The sequence below is a fragment of the Sciurus vulgaris genome (genome assembly GCF_902686455.1).
Source record: "Sciurus vulgaris genome assembly, chromosome: 11".
Taxonomy (NCBI): Eukaryota; Metazoa; Chordata; class Mammalia; order Rodentia; family Sciuridae; genus Sciurus; species Sciurus vulgaris.
The window spans coordinates 113,598,913-113,617,916 of NC_136472.1; the positions used below are offsets into that span (position 1 = coordinate 113,598,913).

A 19,004-nucleotide genomic window follows, 5' to 3' on the forward strand; every position below is an offset into this window, starting at 1 on the left:
TCAGAGAGTAACTGAATTCTGGAACACAACTAACCCATTAGTAATATATGTATAGAATTGGAAAGATTATTTACTAAGTTTTCCTTAGGTATGTTATCGAGAATTGGAATAATAGTTTAATTTTCCTCTACTTTACGTCTGTCTTGTAAATTACATACCACAATTAAAGAAGCACTGGAGTTTGAAAGCATTTTAATAGTAATTGTGTCACTAAATAACTTGAATGTGTCAATATATTTAAGATCCCTTGAGACATTGAGAAAACAGATATGAAGAAATATTAATTAGTACTTACTTACAATGTGTGTTCCCGGCAGGTGCTGTTGGCAGCAGCAGTCTGCACAAAAGCAGGAAAGGCTATTGTTTCTCGACAGTTTGTGGAAATGACCCGAACTCGGATTGAAGGCTTATTAGCAGCTTTCCCAAAGCTCATGAACACTGGAAAACAGCATACATTTGTTGAAACGGAGAGTGTAAGATATGTCTACCAGCCTATGGAAAAACTGTACATGGTACTAATCACTACCAAAAACAGCAACATTTTAGAAGATTTGGAAACCCTAAGGCTCTTCTCCAGAGTGGTAAGAGTCCTTCTGTTCCACCCTGTTTTTGGTACTGGGGATTGAACCCAGGGGCACTTCACCACTGGGGTATAGCCCCAGCCCTTTTTATTTTTAATTTTAAGACATGATCTCACCAAGTTGCTTAGGACCTTGCTAAATTGCTGAGATTGGCCTTAAACTTCCAATCCTGCCTCAGCCTTCAAAGTTGCTGGGATTACAGGCTTGATACCACTCTTGACTGGGTTCTACATTTTTTTGTGTGAAACTAGTTTTTTCTCCAAGACAATTTATGCTTATCAGTTTGTAGGCTCTGGTTCTCCCTTTTCAGCAGCATATTGTTACAACTCCTCTTTCATTCAGCAGACATTTATTGGATCCTGTCATAGACAGTAAGTATCCCAAAAGAGAATGCAGGAATTTCTTCCTTCCTTCTTTCCTTCCTTCCTTTTTTGTGGTACTGGGGATAGAACCCAGAGCCTCACGTATACAAAGCAGGCAGTCTACCACTGAGCTACATCCCCAGCTCACCTGCTGCTCTCTTTTGAAACAGTCTTACTAAGTTACCCAGCAACTGGTCTCAAACTTGCAATCTCCCTGCCTCAACCTTCTATGTAGCTGGAATTACAGGTATTTATTATCACACTTAGCTAGTATCCTGGTTCGTAAGTAGTTAATCTGCCTTTATAGTTATGAAATTTGTTTGGCCATGTATTTTAGATAAGTCTAAATGATGCAGGCACAGAAACAAAGACTTTGTGCCAAAGTGTTGCTTCAAATAAAGAGTGGACAGCAGCACATGGAACCTTCATGAAAATAAATCATATGTTATGCCACAAAGCAGCCTTTAGGAAATGCAAAAAAATAGAGATACTGCCTTGTGTTCTATCAGATCATAATGGACTGAGAATAGAAATCAATGACAAAATAAAAAAACAGAAATTACTCCAACACATGGAGACTAAATAATATGCTATTGAATGAAACATGGATAACAGAAAACATCAGGGAGGAGATAAAAAAATTCTTAGAGGTCGATGAGAACGATGATACAACATATCAAAATCTCTGGGACACTATGAAAGCGGTACTAAGAGGAAAATTCATTGCATGGAGCGCATTCCAGAAAAGAATGAAAAGTCAACGGCTAAATAACCTAACATTACAGCTCAAAGCCCTAGAAAAAGAAGAACAGAATAACAGCAAAAGTAGTAGAAGACAGGAAATAATTAAAATCAGAGCTGAAATCAATGAAATTGAAACAAAAGAAACAATTCAAAAAATTGACAAAACAAAAAGTTGGTTCTTTGAGAAAGTAAACAAAATAGACAAACCCTTAGCCACACTAACAAAGAGAAGGAGAGAGAAAACTCAAATTACTAAACTTCGTGATGCAAAAGGAAATATCATGACAGACACCACTGAGATACAGAACATAATGAGAAGCTACTTTGAAAATCTGTATTCCAACAAAATAGAAACTTCCGAAGACATTGACAAATTTCTAGAGACATATGCTCCTCCCAAACTGAACCAGGAGGACATACGCAATTTAAACAGATCAATATTAAGCAATGAAATAGAAGAAGCCATTAAAAATCTACCATCCAAGAAAAGCCCAGGACCAGACAGATTCTCAACCGAGTTCTACAAGACGTTCAAAGAAGATCTCATTCCAATCCTTCTCAAAGTATTCCGGGAAATAGAAAAGGAGGGTACCCTACCTAACTCATTCTTTTTTTTTTTTTTAATCTTTCTGACTCATTCTTGAAGCTAATATCACCCTCATACCCAAACCAGGAAAAGACACATCAGGGAAAGAAAATTTTAGACCAATATCCTTGATGAATATAGATGCAAAGATCCTTAACAAAATATTGGCAAACCGTATCCAAAAACATATTAAGAAAATTGTGCACCACGATCAAGTGGGGTTCATCCCTGGAATGCAAGGATGGTTTAACATCCATAAATCAATAAACATAATCCATCATGTCAATAGACTTAAGGATAAGAATCATATGGTTATTTCCATTGACGCAGAAAAAGCATTTGACAAAATACAACACCCCTTCATGCTCAAAACACTAGAAAAAATAGGGATAGTAGGAACTTACCTGAACATTGTAAAGGCTGTTTATGCTAAGCCCATGGCCAACATCATTCTTAATGGAGAAAAACTGAAACCATTCCCTTTAAAAATGGGAACAAGACAGGGATGTCCTCTTTCACCACTTCTATTCAACATTGTTCTCGAAACTCTAGCCAGAGCAATTAGACAGATTAAAGAAATTAAAGGGATATGAATAGGAAAAGAGGAACTTAAGCTGTCACTATTTGCTGATGACATGATTCTATAGAGGATCCAAAAAACTCCTCCAGAAAACTTCTAGATCTCATCAATGAATTCAGCAAAATAGGCTATAAAATCAACACGCATAAATCTAAAGCATTTTTATACGCAAGCGTGGAAACAGCTGAAAGGGAAATGAGGAAAACAATTCCATTTGCAATAGCCTCAAAAAAAATAAAATACTTGGGAATCAATCTAACCAAAGAGGTAAAAGTTCTCTACAATGAAAACTACAAAACATTGAAGAAAGAAATTGAGGAAGACCCTATGTAAATATATGATTACGCAAATGGTATGCTCTTCCTCCATGTACAAACAGAAACAACATGTATACCATTTGTTTACAATAAAAATAAATTTAAAAAAAATAGAGTGGAAGGAGCTAAGAAAGGTATTCAGGTTTACTGAAGTTTATGTACTTTAAAGAATAAGACTTGGAAAAGCTGCTAATAAATACAAAATCTTTCTTTTCCATTACTGTCCACAATTAGATTCCAGAGTATTGCCGAGCCTTAGAGGAGAATGAAATATCTGAGCACTGTTTTGATTTGATTTTTGCTTTTGATGAAATTGTTGCCCTGGGATACCGGGAGAATGTTAACCTTGCACAGATCAGAACCTTCACAGAAATGGATTCTCATGAAGAGAAAGTGTTCAGAGCAGTCAGAGAGGTAAGTGGGGTCTTCATTGCAACTGCTGGTTTGAATGTCTTTCTTTTAACTTTCCTTTCACTAATCTGATTTTCCTGTTTTTACTTGATAATGTAGATTGTACTCAAAGTTATATCCACATGTCTCTTTTCATAGACTCAAGAACGTGAAGCTAAGGCTGAGATGCGGCGTAAAGCAAAAGAATTACAACAGGCCCGAAGAGATGCAGAGAGACAAGGGAAAAAAGCACCAGGATTTGGGGGATTTGGTAGCTCTGCAGTATCTGGAGGCAGCACAGCTGCCATGATTACAGAAACCATCATTGAAACTGATAAACCAAAAGTGGCACCTGCACCAGCTAGGTATAATCCAGTGTATTACCAGCCAGAAGAAAGCTGGATGTGTGTACTTTGGGGTGATTAGCGATTAGTGAGGGCCTTGATGAAGTAAGATGTGATATAAATTTGGCTACATAAAATATGAGAATAAAGGAGATATAGGAATATGATATTATTCCTTTTACGTAAAAGAGAGTTATTTTACAAATCATGCCATGGCCTTAGTTTCCTCCTAGAATTGCCTTATGTGGGGAAGGGAGGGGATATTTAACTGTGGAACGTGGATTTTTAGTCTTAATGTTTAAAAGGAATTTCTGAACTACTTGAAGTTATATGCAAAATTTTATCTGAATGGAAGTTACAGTCTTCATCTGATCATATATGATTATAAAAATGCATATTTGGGAGGGCTGAGGTTGTGGCTCAGTGGTAGAGCGCTTGCCTGGCTCGTGTGAGGCACTGGGTTTGATCCTCAGCACCACATATAAATAAATAAAACAAAAGATCCATTGACAACTGAAAATATATAACATATATATATATGTTATATATATATATTTTTTTTATTTTTAATGCATATTTGGGCCAAGTGCTGTGGTGCACACCTGTAATCCCAGCAGCTCAGGAGACTGAGACAGAAGGATCTTGAGTTCAAAGTCAGCCTCAACAACTAACCAAGGCCCTAAGCAACTTAGCAAGATCCTATCTCTAATTAAAATATAGGAAGAGCTAACTAAGGATGTGACTCAGTGGTGAAGCATCTCTGAGTTCAATATTTGGTACCAAAAAAAAAAAAAAAAAAACCCCACATTTGGTCTGGGTACTTGAAGCTTACATATTAATAATGACTATCAGTTTGGTCAGGTTCGTATTAGACATAGTCTACTTGTCCACCAGCACTAGGATGCTTAGATTTTATTGCCTTTTTTTTTTGGTGGTGCCGTGGATTGAACCTGGGGCCCGATGCATGCGAGACAAGCACTCTACCAACTGAGCTATATCCCCAGCACCTTAATATTTTTTTTAGATGTTGATAGAGCTTTATTTTATTCACTTATTTATATGTGGTGCTGAGAATTAAACTCAGTGCCTCATACATGCTAGGCAAGTACTCTACCACAGAACCGCAACCCCAGCCCCAGAAGCTTGGATTTTCTATTTAAAGTCTTCATATTCCTCTTAAAGAATAGCTTCAGGAGCCAGGTGTGTTTGCACATGCCTGTAATCCCAGTGGTTTGAGAAGCTGAGGCAGGAGAATCAATGAGTTCAAAGCCAGCCTCAGCGAAAGCAAGGCGCTAAGCAACCAGTGAGACCTTGTTTCTAAATAAAATACAAAATAGGCTGGGGATGTGGCTCAGTGGTCATTTGCCCCTGAGTTCAATCCCCAATACCCCCAAAGAAAAGAATAGCTTCAGGGAAAGCTTCTTTGATATGGGAGCCATTAATGTTTTGGGCATGTGTGTGTGTGTATGTATATGTTCTTATTTTGTTTTCTTCCACCTAGGCCTTCAGGCCCCAGCAAGGCTTTGAAACTTGGAGCCAAAGGAAAGGAAGTAGATAACTTTGTGGACAAATTGAAATCTGAAGGTGAAACTATCATGTCCTCTAATATAGGCAAACGTACCTCTGAAGCAACCAAAGTGCATGCTCCGCCTATTAATATGGAAAGGTAAGTATTAATTCTTTCAATAAGTTCAGAACATTACATTTTTTAAAAATCCTCTTTCAGTGTGCTATAAATTCTTTTTTTTGGGTCAAGGGTAGAGTGGTATACTAGGGATTGAACCCAGGACCTCACATATGCTGAGCAAGTATTCTACCACTGAGCTACACCCTCAGTCCCATATTTTGTGCCTTTTGGGATTTCCTGATTTGAAAGATGTATACAGAATATATTCTAGGTATTAACCTAAGGTCTTTTTTCTTTCTTTCTGTTTTAACCATGATTGGGGGCTGACTCTAAGTCACCCATTTTATACAAAGTTTAGAACTTACGTTTTATTGGGTAAATTAAAAAAATGACTTGTCTTCATGTCTCGTGTGTAGCATGTCTCTTAAAATGAGCTTGAATTTACTGCGTTTGGTAAGCCCAGAAACTCAGGAGGCTGAGACGGGAGGATTCCAAGATTGAGGCCAGCCTCAGCAAGACCTTGTCTCAAAATAAAAAATTAAAAAGGGCTGCGGTTGTGGCTTAATGTAGAGTGCTTGCCTAGCATATGTGAGGCACTGTGTTCATTCTCAGCATTGCATATAAATAAATGAATAAAATAAAGGTCTATCAACAACTAAAAATAAATATAAAAATAATTAAAAAAAAAAAAAAAAAGAGAACTGGGGATGTAACTCAGGGGTTAAAGCACCCCTGAGTTCAATCCTTAGTACCAAAAAAGTTTGAAAATGGATTTGAGAGAGAAGTCTAGAGTTATGATGACTCTACACTATATTTTGGCATGTCTTTCTAATTAAACTGTAAGAAAAACCACTCTTCAATCCAAAATTTATAAGTAACTTCAACAGCAGGTTAACATATTTTGCCTTTTTAGTATTCGAGCCCAGTGTAGAATACTTTGGTTTGTCTTTTATCTCAGGGTTGGGCCAGTGGTTTGTAACATTTTTAAGTGGCAGTTAATCAAGTTCACATTTTCATGACTCAGATTTCTTCTCTTGAGCCCAGACCTTCTACTGTTGCTGATGGTATTGAGGTCAAGTGAAAGATGAGTCTGGGAGGGTACCTCAGTTAGGTCTACATAAAAGCAGAGTATTTACTCTTTAGGTGTTCTGTTCTGTGTGAAAATGAATAGTTAACGTCCAGATAATTCTCTTGGCTTACTAAAGTGCCTGTACTATTCCTCTTGGCTGCTTTGAGTGAAACAAAGGCATCATGCTTTTAAACAAAGGTTGGAGACCATCAGGTATTAGAGATTGAGGCTCTTTTTAATCATGAAGAACCTCTTGAATGCAGAAAAGCTTGTGAAGGTCAAATGGGACCCTGCATTATCTTAAGACACAGTCCTTTGTGGTCTTGAGTTTGAATTGAAACCTTTGTTTTGAGGAAAATGAGGTGGAAATAGAGAATGAATATTCATTGTAGCCTCAGCAGTTCTTTCAACTAAAAATAGTTTTATCACAGAATTTGGGTAGGTTGTACTTAATAGTCGCCCATACAGCAACACTTTTTAATTTTACTTGTATTGTTATTAAGTTATATATTTCTATAGGACAAATTTCAAAAGGTTCAAAAAGTGTTAATATAAGATGTCTTCCTCCCATCTAGACATGTAAGTTTTTCATTGTGGAAAAACTGACATTACCTAGCTTTTTGTGTATCCTTTTGAAGAGATCTATGATGTATAGAAGAATAAAAATGTTTATGAATCTTTTTTGTTCATTTGTTTTTGTGGTATTGGGGATTGAAACCAGGGGCATTCAACCACCAAGCCACATCCCCAGCCTTTTCTATTTATTTTGAGACAGTCTTGCAAATTTGCCCAAGCAAGCCTTGAACTTATGATCGTCCTACCTGAGCCTTCTAAGTAGCTAGGATTACAGACTGTGCCACCATTCCTGGCTTCTTTTCATCTTTTTATACAAAGCAGCAGCATTCTAGCCAGGTGCCATGGCTCAGATCCCAGCAGTTTGAAAGGCTGAAGCAGAAGGATCAAGAGTTCAAAACTAGCCTCGGCAACTTAGCAAGTCCCTGAGCAACTTAGTGATGCCCTGTCTCAAAATAAATGTAAAAAAGGGCTAGGGATGTGGCTCAGTGGATCAGCACCCCTGAGTTCAATCCCTGGTAACAAAAAGAAAAAAAAAAAAGAAAAGAAAAGAAAAACAGCATTCTAGATACATTATGCAATTGCTTGTTTGCATTTAATTATTTTGTAAATAGTAATATCCTCATTTAGGGTTTACTAGTAGTAGTAGTAGTAGTAGTAGTAGTAGTAGTAGTAGTAGTAGTAGTAGTAATGCTGGAGTACCCATGGGTGCTCTACCACTCACTGCTCTACATCCTCAGGCCTTTTTAGTATTTGTTTTGAGACAGGGTCTCTCAATAAAAATAGGCTGGCTGGAACTTTGGATCTTCCTGTCTCAGCCTCCCAAGTAGCTGGAATTACAGATGTGCTGCACCACCATGGCCTGCTTATTTTTTAATTTCTTAAGGTTTATTACTATTATTTTTAACCAGGGATTGAACCCAGGGAGGCTCAACCACTGAACCATAACTCAGTTGCACAGGGTATTACTAAGTTAAGGCGTTGCCAGATTGCTGAGGCTGGCTTTAAACCTGCAATCCTCCTTTCTCAGTTTCCCAAGACTCTGGGATTACAGGCATATACCGCTGTGCTCAGCTAATTTTTTAAAAGTTTAGAATTGTTTTCAAGGAAAAAGATTTTTCAGTTTTTTTCTCCCCCCAATCCATAGCTGCCTAGTACTCATTCATGTGGATATCCCTTTATGTATTTAAACATACATAAAGATGGACATTTCAAGATGGACATTTAAACTTTTCTTATTACAAATGATTCTTTTTGTTGTTGTTAATAGTATTTGTTGTTGTTGTTGTTTTGTTTTGTGGCACTGTTAAACCACATCTCCAGCCCTTTATACTTTTTATTTTGAAACAAGGGTTCACTAACCCTTGTTATTGTCAAACTTGCATTCTCTTGTCTCTGCCTCCAAAGTTGCTTGGGTTATAGGTGTATACTACCATACCCAGTCTACAAACAATTTTTCAATAAATAACAATACATTGCTTTGCACAGGTGAAAATATATTTTTAGAAAAAATTTCTAGAGAGGAATTGCTGAATCAAAGAGAATAATGCTTTAAATTTTGATAAAGAGCAGCATCTTAAAAATGGTTGTTGGGGGCTAGGGTTGTGACTTAGTGGTAGAGTGCTTTCCTAGCTTGTGTGAGGCACTGGGTTCGGTCCTCAGCACCACATAAAAATAAATGAATAAATAAAATAAAGTTGTTATATCCATTTACAACTAAAAAAAAATTAAAAAATATTGTTGGCTAATCACCATTAAACCCTGGAGAAAGAGTGTTTTGATTTCTACCTTTCTCAACAAATTAACTACTTTTTCTTTATAGCGTGCATATGAAGATTGAAGAAAAGATCACGCTAACCTGTGGACGGGATGGAGGATTACAGAATATGGAATTGCATGGCATGATCATGCTTAGGATCTCAGATGACAAATTTGGCCGAATTCGGCTTCATGTGGAAAATGAAGATAAGAAAGGGGTACAGCTACAGGTATGTATTTAGACTTTGGTAAACCCAAAACAGTTGTCATAATCTTAATTTTTTTTTTGTAGTGCTAGGGATTGAGCCAGGCCTTATACATAGTAGACAAGTGCCCCATCACCAAGCTACATTCCTAACCCAAACCACAGTGTTTCTCAGCTAAATTCCTCCTATGAACCACAGAATACAGAAAATTATTGAAGTAATAGAGCTAGTGCCATTGTAGATGCATAGGAAAGAAGTTAATATATTACATACAGTGGTTCCTGAGAGTGATTGACAGTAGAAATATTAGAATGGCTTTTTAATATTGGGATTGAATGAAAGATCATTTTGAAATTTAGTAGGTGACTTCATATCACTAACAATAGAGAGATAGAGATGTTTAACTATATAAGTAAAATAATACATTTAGGTTATTACTTAAAATATAGGGTTTTTTTTTTGCCAGACGTGGTGGCACATGCCTATAATCCCAGTGACTCCGGAGGCCTATACAGGAGGATCAAAAGTTCTAGACCACCCTGAGCAACTTAACAGTACCTGCCTCAAAAAGAAAAAAGGGCTGGAGATGTGCCTCAGTGGGTTAAATTTGTTTAAAAAAAAAAACAAAAAACTTCATAAGGAGGTATTTTATTAAAACAGGTATGACAATAAATTTAGTCATACTGTCTTTTATAAACTGCCAGTGTTTATTAGTTGAATGGCAGTATCTAGTAATGGTATATTTGAAAAGTGCATAAGATCCTTAAAAAATAAATATGTGTTCCAAGTATTAAAAGTATTTGAGCCCTTTTTATCTTCTCATTATGGTGGTTCTTGTCACATTTTATTTAGGTGGTTGATTTTACATCTTGTTCAACAGCAAAACCTTTTCAGAGAAGAGGGTATTTTTGCCTGTTTCCCCCCATAATCAGCAGAGTTCTCTTCTGGACGTGATGGTTTTATAATTTTACAAGATTTGCTAGCTATTAAAGTATATGTGGACTGCTACTCCACATATGTGGTTTACTTTTCTTTTTTTCTCCTAATATAATTTATTGATTTCTTTTAAAAAGGTGACACTTTTTTTTTCCAAACCAGCGATTAAACCTAGGTGTACTTAACCACTGAACCACATCCCCAGCATTTTTTATTTTTTATTTTGAGACAGGGTCTGGCTAAGTTGCTTAGGGCCTGGCTAAGTTGCTGAAGCTAGCTTTGAATTTGTGGTCCTCCTGCCTGAAATTACACACTTGTGCCACCATACCTAGCTAAAAAGATCAGGCAGTCTTAATGACCTGAGCTTGAATAACTTAAGTTCTCTAAGGCAAAACTGCAACTAGACTCTGTAGAGCTTTTCCCTCTCTTATCTGTTTTATATAAGGCCAAGACTGCTATCTGATCCTGGCAGCTGATTATCATCTGACCTCAGTCATCCTTTGTGTATGTGCATGTGTGGTGCTAGTAATCAAACCTAGGTCTTTGTGCACTTGTTTTTGTGCTAGGCAAGAGCTTCACCACTAAGCTACACCCCTATCCCGTGATTTAGTCTTCTGCTAGAAACAGCTCCCTGTGAAGTATTTGGAAAGGACTTAGTTATTGGTCTTTGACTTTTTCAGTTATAAATTGTTTCATTTTTTTTTGGTACTAGAGATTGAACCCATGCTTAACACCTGATCCACATCCCCATCCCTTTTTTATATTCTGTTTAGAGACAGGGTCTTGCTAAGTTACTTAGAGCCTTGTTAAGTTCTGAGGCTGGTCTCAAACTTGCAATCCTCCTGCCTCAGCCTTCTGAGCTGCTGGGATTACAGGTATGTACCACTGTGCCCAGTTTAGACACCTTATGTTAAATGTTTAGATTATGGGCCACATAAGCCCAGAGGGAGTTTATTTCTTGTCTTATCCTTTCTGAACCTAAGTTTTCCTTCCTGTCTCATTTCAGACCCATCCAAATGTGGATAAAAAACTTTTCACCTCAGAGTCTCTAATTGGCTTAAAGAATCCAGAGAAGTCATTTCCAGTCAATAGTGATGTAGGAGTGCTAAAGTGGAGACTACAGACCACAGAGGAATCTTTTATTCCATTGACAAGTAAGTGCCTCTGACCATTTCCATTTAGCCATACACTGAGAACTTGAAATAATCCTATCTTGTATACTTTTATCATTTTGCCATAGCAAAGTTATTTTTAACAAAATGATCTTCTTTCAAAATTGTTTTTAATTTTTGTTTTTGTTTTCTTGTGGTACTGTATATTGAAGCCAGAGGCACTCTACCAGTAAGCTATATTCCCAGCCCCTACTTCCCTATCCCACCCCTCTATTTTGTGGGGACTAGGTACTGGGGATTGAACTCGGGGCACTTGGCCACTGAGCCACATCCCCCACCCTGTTTTAAATATTTTTTTAGAGATAGGGTCTCACTGAGTTGCTTAGTGCCTCACTTTTGCTGAGGCTGGCTTTGAACTTGAGATCCTCCTGACAGCTTCTCAGGCCACCTTGCCTGCCCCCCCCCTCCCCTGTTTTTCCCCTCCATTTTAAACAGGTTCTCACTAAGTTTCCCAGGCTGGCCTTGAACTTGCAATCCTCTTCCCTTGGCCTTCTGGGTAGCTGGGATTACAGGTGTGCACAACACTGTGCCTGGCTTCACTTAAATTTTTCATGGCTTTGGTTTTGGGACCATTATGTTTAATATAGTTTATATTAGGAAGTTTTAGGCCTGCAGATGTTAATTAGCTTGGATTTGCTGTCTCACCTTTTATCCACTCTTTTTCTACACTTGATTTTAGTCAAAATGTCAAGAGGCAGTTTTGCTTTTTTTGATGTTCTAGTATGACTGCTTTGTTTTACTCCTCAGTTAATTGCTGGCCCTCTGAGAGTGGAAACGGCTGTGATGTCAACATAGAATATGAGCTACAAGAAGATAATTTAGAGCTGAATGATGTAGTTATCACCATCCCACTTCCGTAAGTGGTGTCCTCCTCATGATCATGTTCCCTATGTTAGCTCATAGAACTGGTCTTTTTAGAGGAAACACCTTGCTCCCAGTGTATTCTAAGATATTTGCTTTTTAAAAAGACCAGTTGTAAAAGAAGCAGGACACAAAAGCCTGCCTATAATATGATTGTACTTCCAAGACTTTCTGGAAAAGGTGGTACTCTTGGAATGAGATCAGGAGGTAAAGGGGAAGGTATTTGGCTACGAAAGCACAGAAGGGAACTACAGGGGCTGATGGAAATGTTCTGTGACTTGATTTTGATGGTGCTTACAAGACTGCATACATTTGTTAAAAGACATTGAGTGTACACACTTCAACTTTCAGACCAAACCAATCAAACAAAAAAGCCAGTTTTAGTTCTGGAGCTGGGCATTACCTCTTAGCTTCTTCATGTAGTAATGAAGGTTTCCAGAAGGAGAAGCCACTTTTGAGTCACATCTCTGTTTTGTTTTGTAAGTTTCAAAGAAACTGAGTCTGTCAGATTGAATTTTTATTTTTCACTTGCTTTCTGAACTATCACTGAAGATGAGAGTATGTTCAGTGAAATTGTTGATTTTTGCTGAAACAAAATATCTACATTAGTTTCAGTAAATTTTCTAATTGTTTTAAAAATGATTTACATATAATAAACTATACATATTCAAGTTGTGCATTGTGGTTAAGTTTTGACACATATACCTTTGAAACTGTCAACACAATCAAGAAAAGGAAAATGTCACCCCCCCAAAATTTAATTCTAGTAATTTTTTGCTGTGCATTTAAGTGTCCTACTCTCTAGGATCATCAGGAAATACTCTGTACCTCAAGTTTATTTCCTCAGTTATACTTTCTTTTTTTTTTTTTAATATATATATTTTAGGTGCCAATGGACCTTTATTATTTTATTTATTTTTTTATATGCGGTGCCGAGGATCAAACCTAGTGCCTCACACATGCTAGGCAAGCATCCCACTACTTCGCTACAACCCCCGCCCCCTCAGTTACATTTTCAATGAGTTGTACATTTGTACTTCGCCAGTGAATCCAGCTGCCCTACCCCCAAATAAGTACAAGGTTTGATTATGAAAAACAGTGAGTATATTCTTAGAGGATCTTTACTGTTATTTTGCTTAACTTATTATTGTAGAGAAAATGGTACTAACTTGATTTATAATTCTGTTCACTTTTTGATAATTCAGGCCTTTATATTGTCACGTCTGGTTTTAGTCATTATTATTTCCTTTTTTTTTTGTACTGGGAATTGAACCCAGGAGCACTTAACCACTGAGCCAAATCCCCAGCCCTTTTTTATATTTTATTTAGAGACAGGATCTCACTAAGTAGCTTGGGGCCTTGCTAAGTTGCTGAGACTGACTTTGCTCTCACAATCCTCTTGCCTCAGCCTCCCGAGCCTTTGGAATTACAAGCATGCACCACTGTGCCCTGCTCTTATTTCCATTTTTAAAGATATACTTAATTACCAATATCCCCTTTAATGGGGTAACTATCTTATTTACAACTCGGTTATTCTTGTAGAACAATATAGATGGCCGCCTCGAACCATCGTAGGATTTGGGCGTTGGTAACATATGGGGTTTTGTTTGTGGAGATTTATTTTACTAGACTATTTTTAGGTTGCCACAATTTTTAGGCCTCTCTGTCTACACTATAATTGTGGTTATGGTGGTTTCCTGTGTCTTGGTTCAATTTTGCAATGGTCTCTAGAAGAGACCCTTAGATGGCATTTTACTTCTTTGTCTACAACTGATCAAAGTTGAAGAGATCAGAGTTGGAATAAGGGACACAGAGAAGGGATATAAAAGAACTAGGACCATAAAATTGATAGGGAAGAGTTAATAAATGTCTTATGCCACCCTTAAGCTTTCTGTGTCTCCCCGTATTTACCCTTCCCCTAATACAAGCATTGAATGTCACTAGTGAATTAAAAGATGGTATATTTAGAATGTGTAGGAGTTGGTGAAACTGCCTGTTAGCCATGGGTGGGGGTACAAAGTACATCCTAACTAGCCCTGATTCTCTTGTAGAATAAAAACAACCATATATCTTTTTCTCCCATTATGTTTTCACTTGCCCAGGAATAATTGTGCTTCCATTTATCAAATAAGAGTCCAGTTACTGGATTATAAATGAAATAAACCCATTGGCATCAGGTTAAGTCAGTTTTGAAACTTCTGCAATTTACTGAAAACAGATTCTCTCAAATCAAAATTCATCTCTATTATTGGTGTTTAAAGTACTGCCACCCCCTCAAACTGTTATTAACCTGCTTTATTTTCCATTGTTACCTTTAAAGAGAGTTGAGTTGTGTAAATTATAACAAATCATTAGTGTAGGATTTTTGGAAACATACCCTGCTTCACTCATTCGTAGTCTCAGACCCCTACTAACTCGCAGGTCTATCTGCCAAGTACCTATTGTTGTGTATACCTGCATCTGTAGAGAATTGAGGGAGAGCCTTAGCCAGGGTGCTAGGACTTTGATCCTTGAAGTTTTTATTAGGGAGTCTCTTCTAGGACTGCATGAAAACTGCAGTCCTAGAAAATTTGAAGCTGAATTTGAGAAGCATAATCCAGTTTGGGGTTGATTTTCCTTAGAGTTCTTCAAGCTCTGGACACCTAACTTGACCAGATGTTTCTCACAACAGATCGGGTGTTGGTGCACCAGTGATTGGCGAGATTGATGGGGAATATCGACATGACAGTCGACGAAATACCTTGGAGTGGTGCCTGCCAGTGATTGATGCCAAAAATAAGAGTGGCAGCCTGGAGTTTAGTATTGCTGGGCAGCCTAATGACTTCTTCCCTGTTCAAGTTTCTTTCATCTCCAAAAAAAATTATTGTAACATACAGGTACTCCATTTTAATAGATTGCATATATGAGAAAATGAGTGGGATAGAGGGCTTTTGGGTAGTATGGCTTCATGTCAGAGCAAAAATCAGAAAAGCTAATGTCCCCTGCAGATTCCATTTCTGACTATTTATGGTCAAATTTCTCACCTGCTTCACCTAAGATTTCCTGTGTAGATCAGACAAAAAAAATTGAATATGGAATGTGCATTAAAGTACTTGTGGGGTGTACATTTAGTTGTCTCCTTAAACCTCATATATTTAAAATCCACTTGTTAGAACACTCGATGCATGATTTTGTAATGCCTTGTTATCAGTTCTACCCAAGAAATGAAAGAAAGTTTTAAGAGTGGGGCTGTGGCTCCTTGGTAGAACACTTGCCCTAGCATGCATGAATCCCTATGTTTGATCTTAGCACTATGACCCCCACTGGGGATTCCGCCCGGACCCCCGGTGTTGGGGATTGAATCCAGGACTTCATGTATGCTAGGCAAGTGTTCTACCACTGAGTCACATCTGTAGCTCAGGATTTTTTGTTGTATATTATATAAAATAGTGAGTTTCATTGTGTCATAATTTGTACTTGCCAATTTTCAGATTTTTTATAGCATAGCTCCTTTAATCATGAACCATAGCAAATAATCATGAACCATTTCTGTTGCAAACTTTGTCTTATTGTTCTGGCATTACCTTATCTTCCCATGGGGTCTCTGTTTCCCTGGGAAGTGCTTGGGAAGTTACAGCTTCATCTTTTGAATCTAAAGAGTAGTACTCAGTCTTTCTCAGTTAGTGGCATAATCCCATCAGTATTGGGAGATACTTTTTTTTTTTTGTACCAGGGATTGAACTTAAGGACACTTGACCACTGAGCCACATCCCCAGCCCAATTTCATATTTGATTTAGAGACAGGGTCTCACTGAGTTGCTTAGTGCCTTGCTTTTGCTGAGGCTGACTTTGAACTTGCCATCCTCTTGCCTCAAGCCTTCTGAGCTGCTGGAATTATAAACATGTACCACTATGCCTGGTGGGAGATTAAACCCAAAATGGTTTTCCTATTTGGGACCATTCAATGATTAGGACAATATGATTGCTCTCTCAGAACCTCATTAGAAAATATTAAATCAGTGGTTCATGTATTGTGTTTTGTTTGTGTATTGTGTAATGTATTGTCATTACAGGTGTCATTGTTACAGGTAATTAATTAAACTCAAATTTATTATTATTAGAAAAAGAATCTCATTGAAAGAAGCTAGCCATGCCTTAAAAAATCAGTATCATGGGATAGCTTAGTGGATTATACATTGAACACAGACTTTTTTGAACAGATGAAATGAATAATGTTAAAGAATTAAAACATCAAAATTTGGGTTAACATGTTAGTTGATCATCCTGATAGAACGTCAGTGATTTCATAGTTTCTCTTGGGTAGGGCCTGGGCTATGGCCACTCATTCTTTAGCTTTTACTTCCTATTATTAATTCTGCTGTACATCTCATGACAACAATTGTCCTTTCTCTTTCTAGAAAGCAAATGAGTCATGTTGAAGGGGAAGGGTTACACAGTGAACTGCAGTTATGAATTAAAGAATTTTTAGTATTTCTAAGCTACTTCTAATACTACTTTTAGGGAATTTGATCTGTAATGAGGATTTGGTTAGCTTTTTGGAGACTAGAATTATCTTCCTTTTGCTTGACAATACTTTTTGTTTATTTTCCTAGGTTACCAAAGTGACCCAGGTAGATGGAAACAGCCCTGTCAGGTTTTCCACAGAGACCACTTTCCTAGTGGATAAGTATGAAATCCTGTAGTACCAAGAAGAAAGAACCAGAAAGGAAAATTTTCACATTTATAAAGAAGAAGCCAAAAGTGGCTGAAGAATTTTTCCAAATTTACAAGCCATTGGAGACCCTTTTTTCTGATACAGTGCACGTTCTCTGCGCGCAAGGACCCTCAACTCACCCCCAGTGTTTCAGTGTCATGGAGACATTCTTCGATAAAGAAATGACACAAACATAAAGGGAAAGGCTGCTGATTTCTTTGGCAGATTTTACTGGCCAGCAGTAAAGCAAGCTCTCCAGAGAATGCCCCTGTAAACACCTTGCCTTCGCCTAAGTTGCTCCTTTTAATCCCTAAATATAGTTATATTTCATACTTTGTTTTTAAAAGTTTTCTCTGTAGAAAATTTTAATCTTTCATACTCCTTTCCTTTACCATTAGCTTTTCTTTCTGTACATTCAATCAAGCACTGGGATCATCTGTACATAGGCATTGTATATGGCACTCCTGGAACAAAGGTTATCTAACCCATTGATTTTTTGGACAAAACAGGTGAACTATTTAAGGGGTATGGAGTCTAGAAGTTAAAAAGATAAGGTTGTTTTTTATCCTTTTCCCATGGCCATCCATCCCTCCATTATTTGCCAAGTTGTTTTCCTTTTAAGGCCCGTTCCTTCCTACTTGTGTTAATATTAAAAATAACTGAGAAGCAGCTTTCAGATGGTGCAGTCCCCTCTCCAGGATGTCTAAGAGAAGAATGGTTATGTTCAGTTATGAATTTCACATCCACATGTAATCATGTCTGCTGCTAGTACAACCCTTCAAGCTTCCAGTTCTCTACATTTTGGGTACTTGAGCCAAAACAACCTTTATAATCCACTTACATTCCTCAAGTTCATCACCTTCCTCTTCCTGGTTGCTCTTTCATCAGTCCTCTCCTTTCTTGCAGAAAAGAGGTTATGATTTTGTGGACTGTGGGTTCAGAGAGTCTTTGTGCCAGTCCATTTAGCCCTGAACTATCAGAGAAACTCCATCTCACCACTGAAGTTGTAGTATTTCAAGAGGCAGTTGATTATATTAGCTGTGTAGGGATTATTCTTGTGTACCATATTTCCTTGCAGCCAACCCAGCAGTTTCCACCAGCCTGTCTGTCCCTGTCTCTGAAATCTTTTTCCTCCCCCTAAACCTTGTGAGTGTCTCATGTAATGATTGTTTCTCAGCTCCATTTCATCCATTACTTTTTCAATGGAGAACATCAGCCAGCCCAGCTTTGACCTTTAACCCAGTATTGCACTTGGTAGGGTGGGCGTTGAGTGGCTGCAGGCCTGCAGCCCCTGGCAGTGTGAAAAGGCAGGTGACCATAGATGACCTCCTGCTCTTTGTGTTTGGAGAGCACTGCTCCCTCTGAACATCTGGCCCTCCCTGCAAAGAGTACTGTACTTGAAGCAAAGCAGTCACAAATGGCCATGGCTGGAATTGCTTGCCAAAGAAATTTCTGGCCTTTCCCTTTCCCCTAACTGCATCAGGGAAGAATCCTTATCTCTAGCTTGGTTTCCACATGAGGTTTTTCTGAGGAAGGGGACTGGGACAAGAAGTCTGTCATGTAGTTAAGTAGGCAAGAAATCTTATTAATCCAGTTTTGTTTGAGAGTTGCTTGTCTATATGATTTTTAAAAAGTCAAGTTTAATTTCACCAATTTTTTTTTTCTGAAATTACTTTTGGGGTAATATTTAAAATGAGAGACATTTTGTAACCCTGTAAAATACATAGGGAATATAACATTCCAGTGTACACAAAGAAAGTAAATTCTTTAATCAAATAAAGAGTATTATAAAATGAGATGTTTAATAGGCTCTTGACTCACACTTTGGTGTCTGCTTGCTGATTCAGGATGCTGTAATAGGATCTGAGATTAAAGATTAATGATACTTGTTTTTAAGAGAAAATAATCTCTATCCAAGAGTATTCATTGCCTTTTCCTCCATTTTATAGGTATCGTGCCTCGTGTGCTTTCTACATTTGAGTACATAACACACATATACACATATATTCCTGACAACATAACTCTTTGATGCTATTTTTTACTTGGGGGCGGGGGGGTGGGGGGGGTTTGAAATCTTGTTTTTGTCAGTGGCAATTGTACAATCAGAAACAATGTATCCTATTTAAAGAATGATGTTATTCTGCATCCTGGAGCCTTCTCCTTGCTAGGCAGTGTAAGACATGAACCAGGAGCTGGGCACAGTGG

General features: G+C 37.7%; 1 protein-coding gene across 1 annotated transcript; it reads left to right on the top strand.

The window, feature by feature from the left end:
- Nucleotides 1–317: 317 nt before the first annotated feature.
- ARCN1 (archain 1) lies at nt 318–18,595 on the top strand. The gene is made up of 9 exons (XM_079105282.1): nt 318–581; nt 3,405–3,584; nt 3,720–3,925; nt 5,406–5,570; nt 8,996–9,161; nt 11,080–11,227; nt 11,993–12,101; nt 14,778–14,982; nt 16,699–18,595. Exons 1-9 carry the CDS (start codon nt 384–386, stop codon nt 16,786–16,788), a joined length of 1,467 nt encoding a protein of 488 aa, XP_078961408.1. The 5' UTR covers nt 318–383; the 3' UTR covers nt 16,789–18,595.
- The last annotated feature ends 409 nt before the right edge of the window (nt 18,596–19,004 follow it).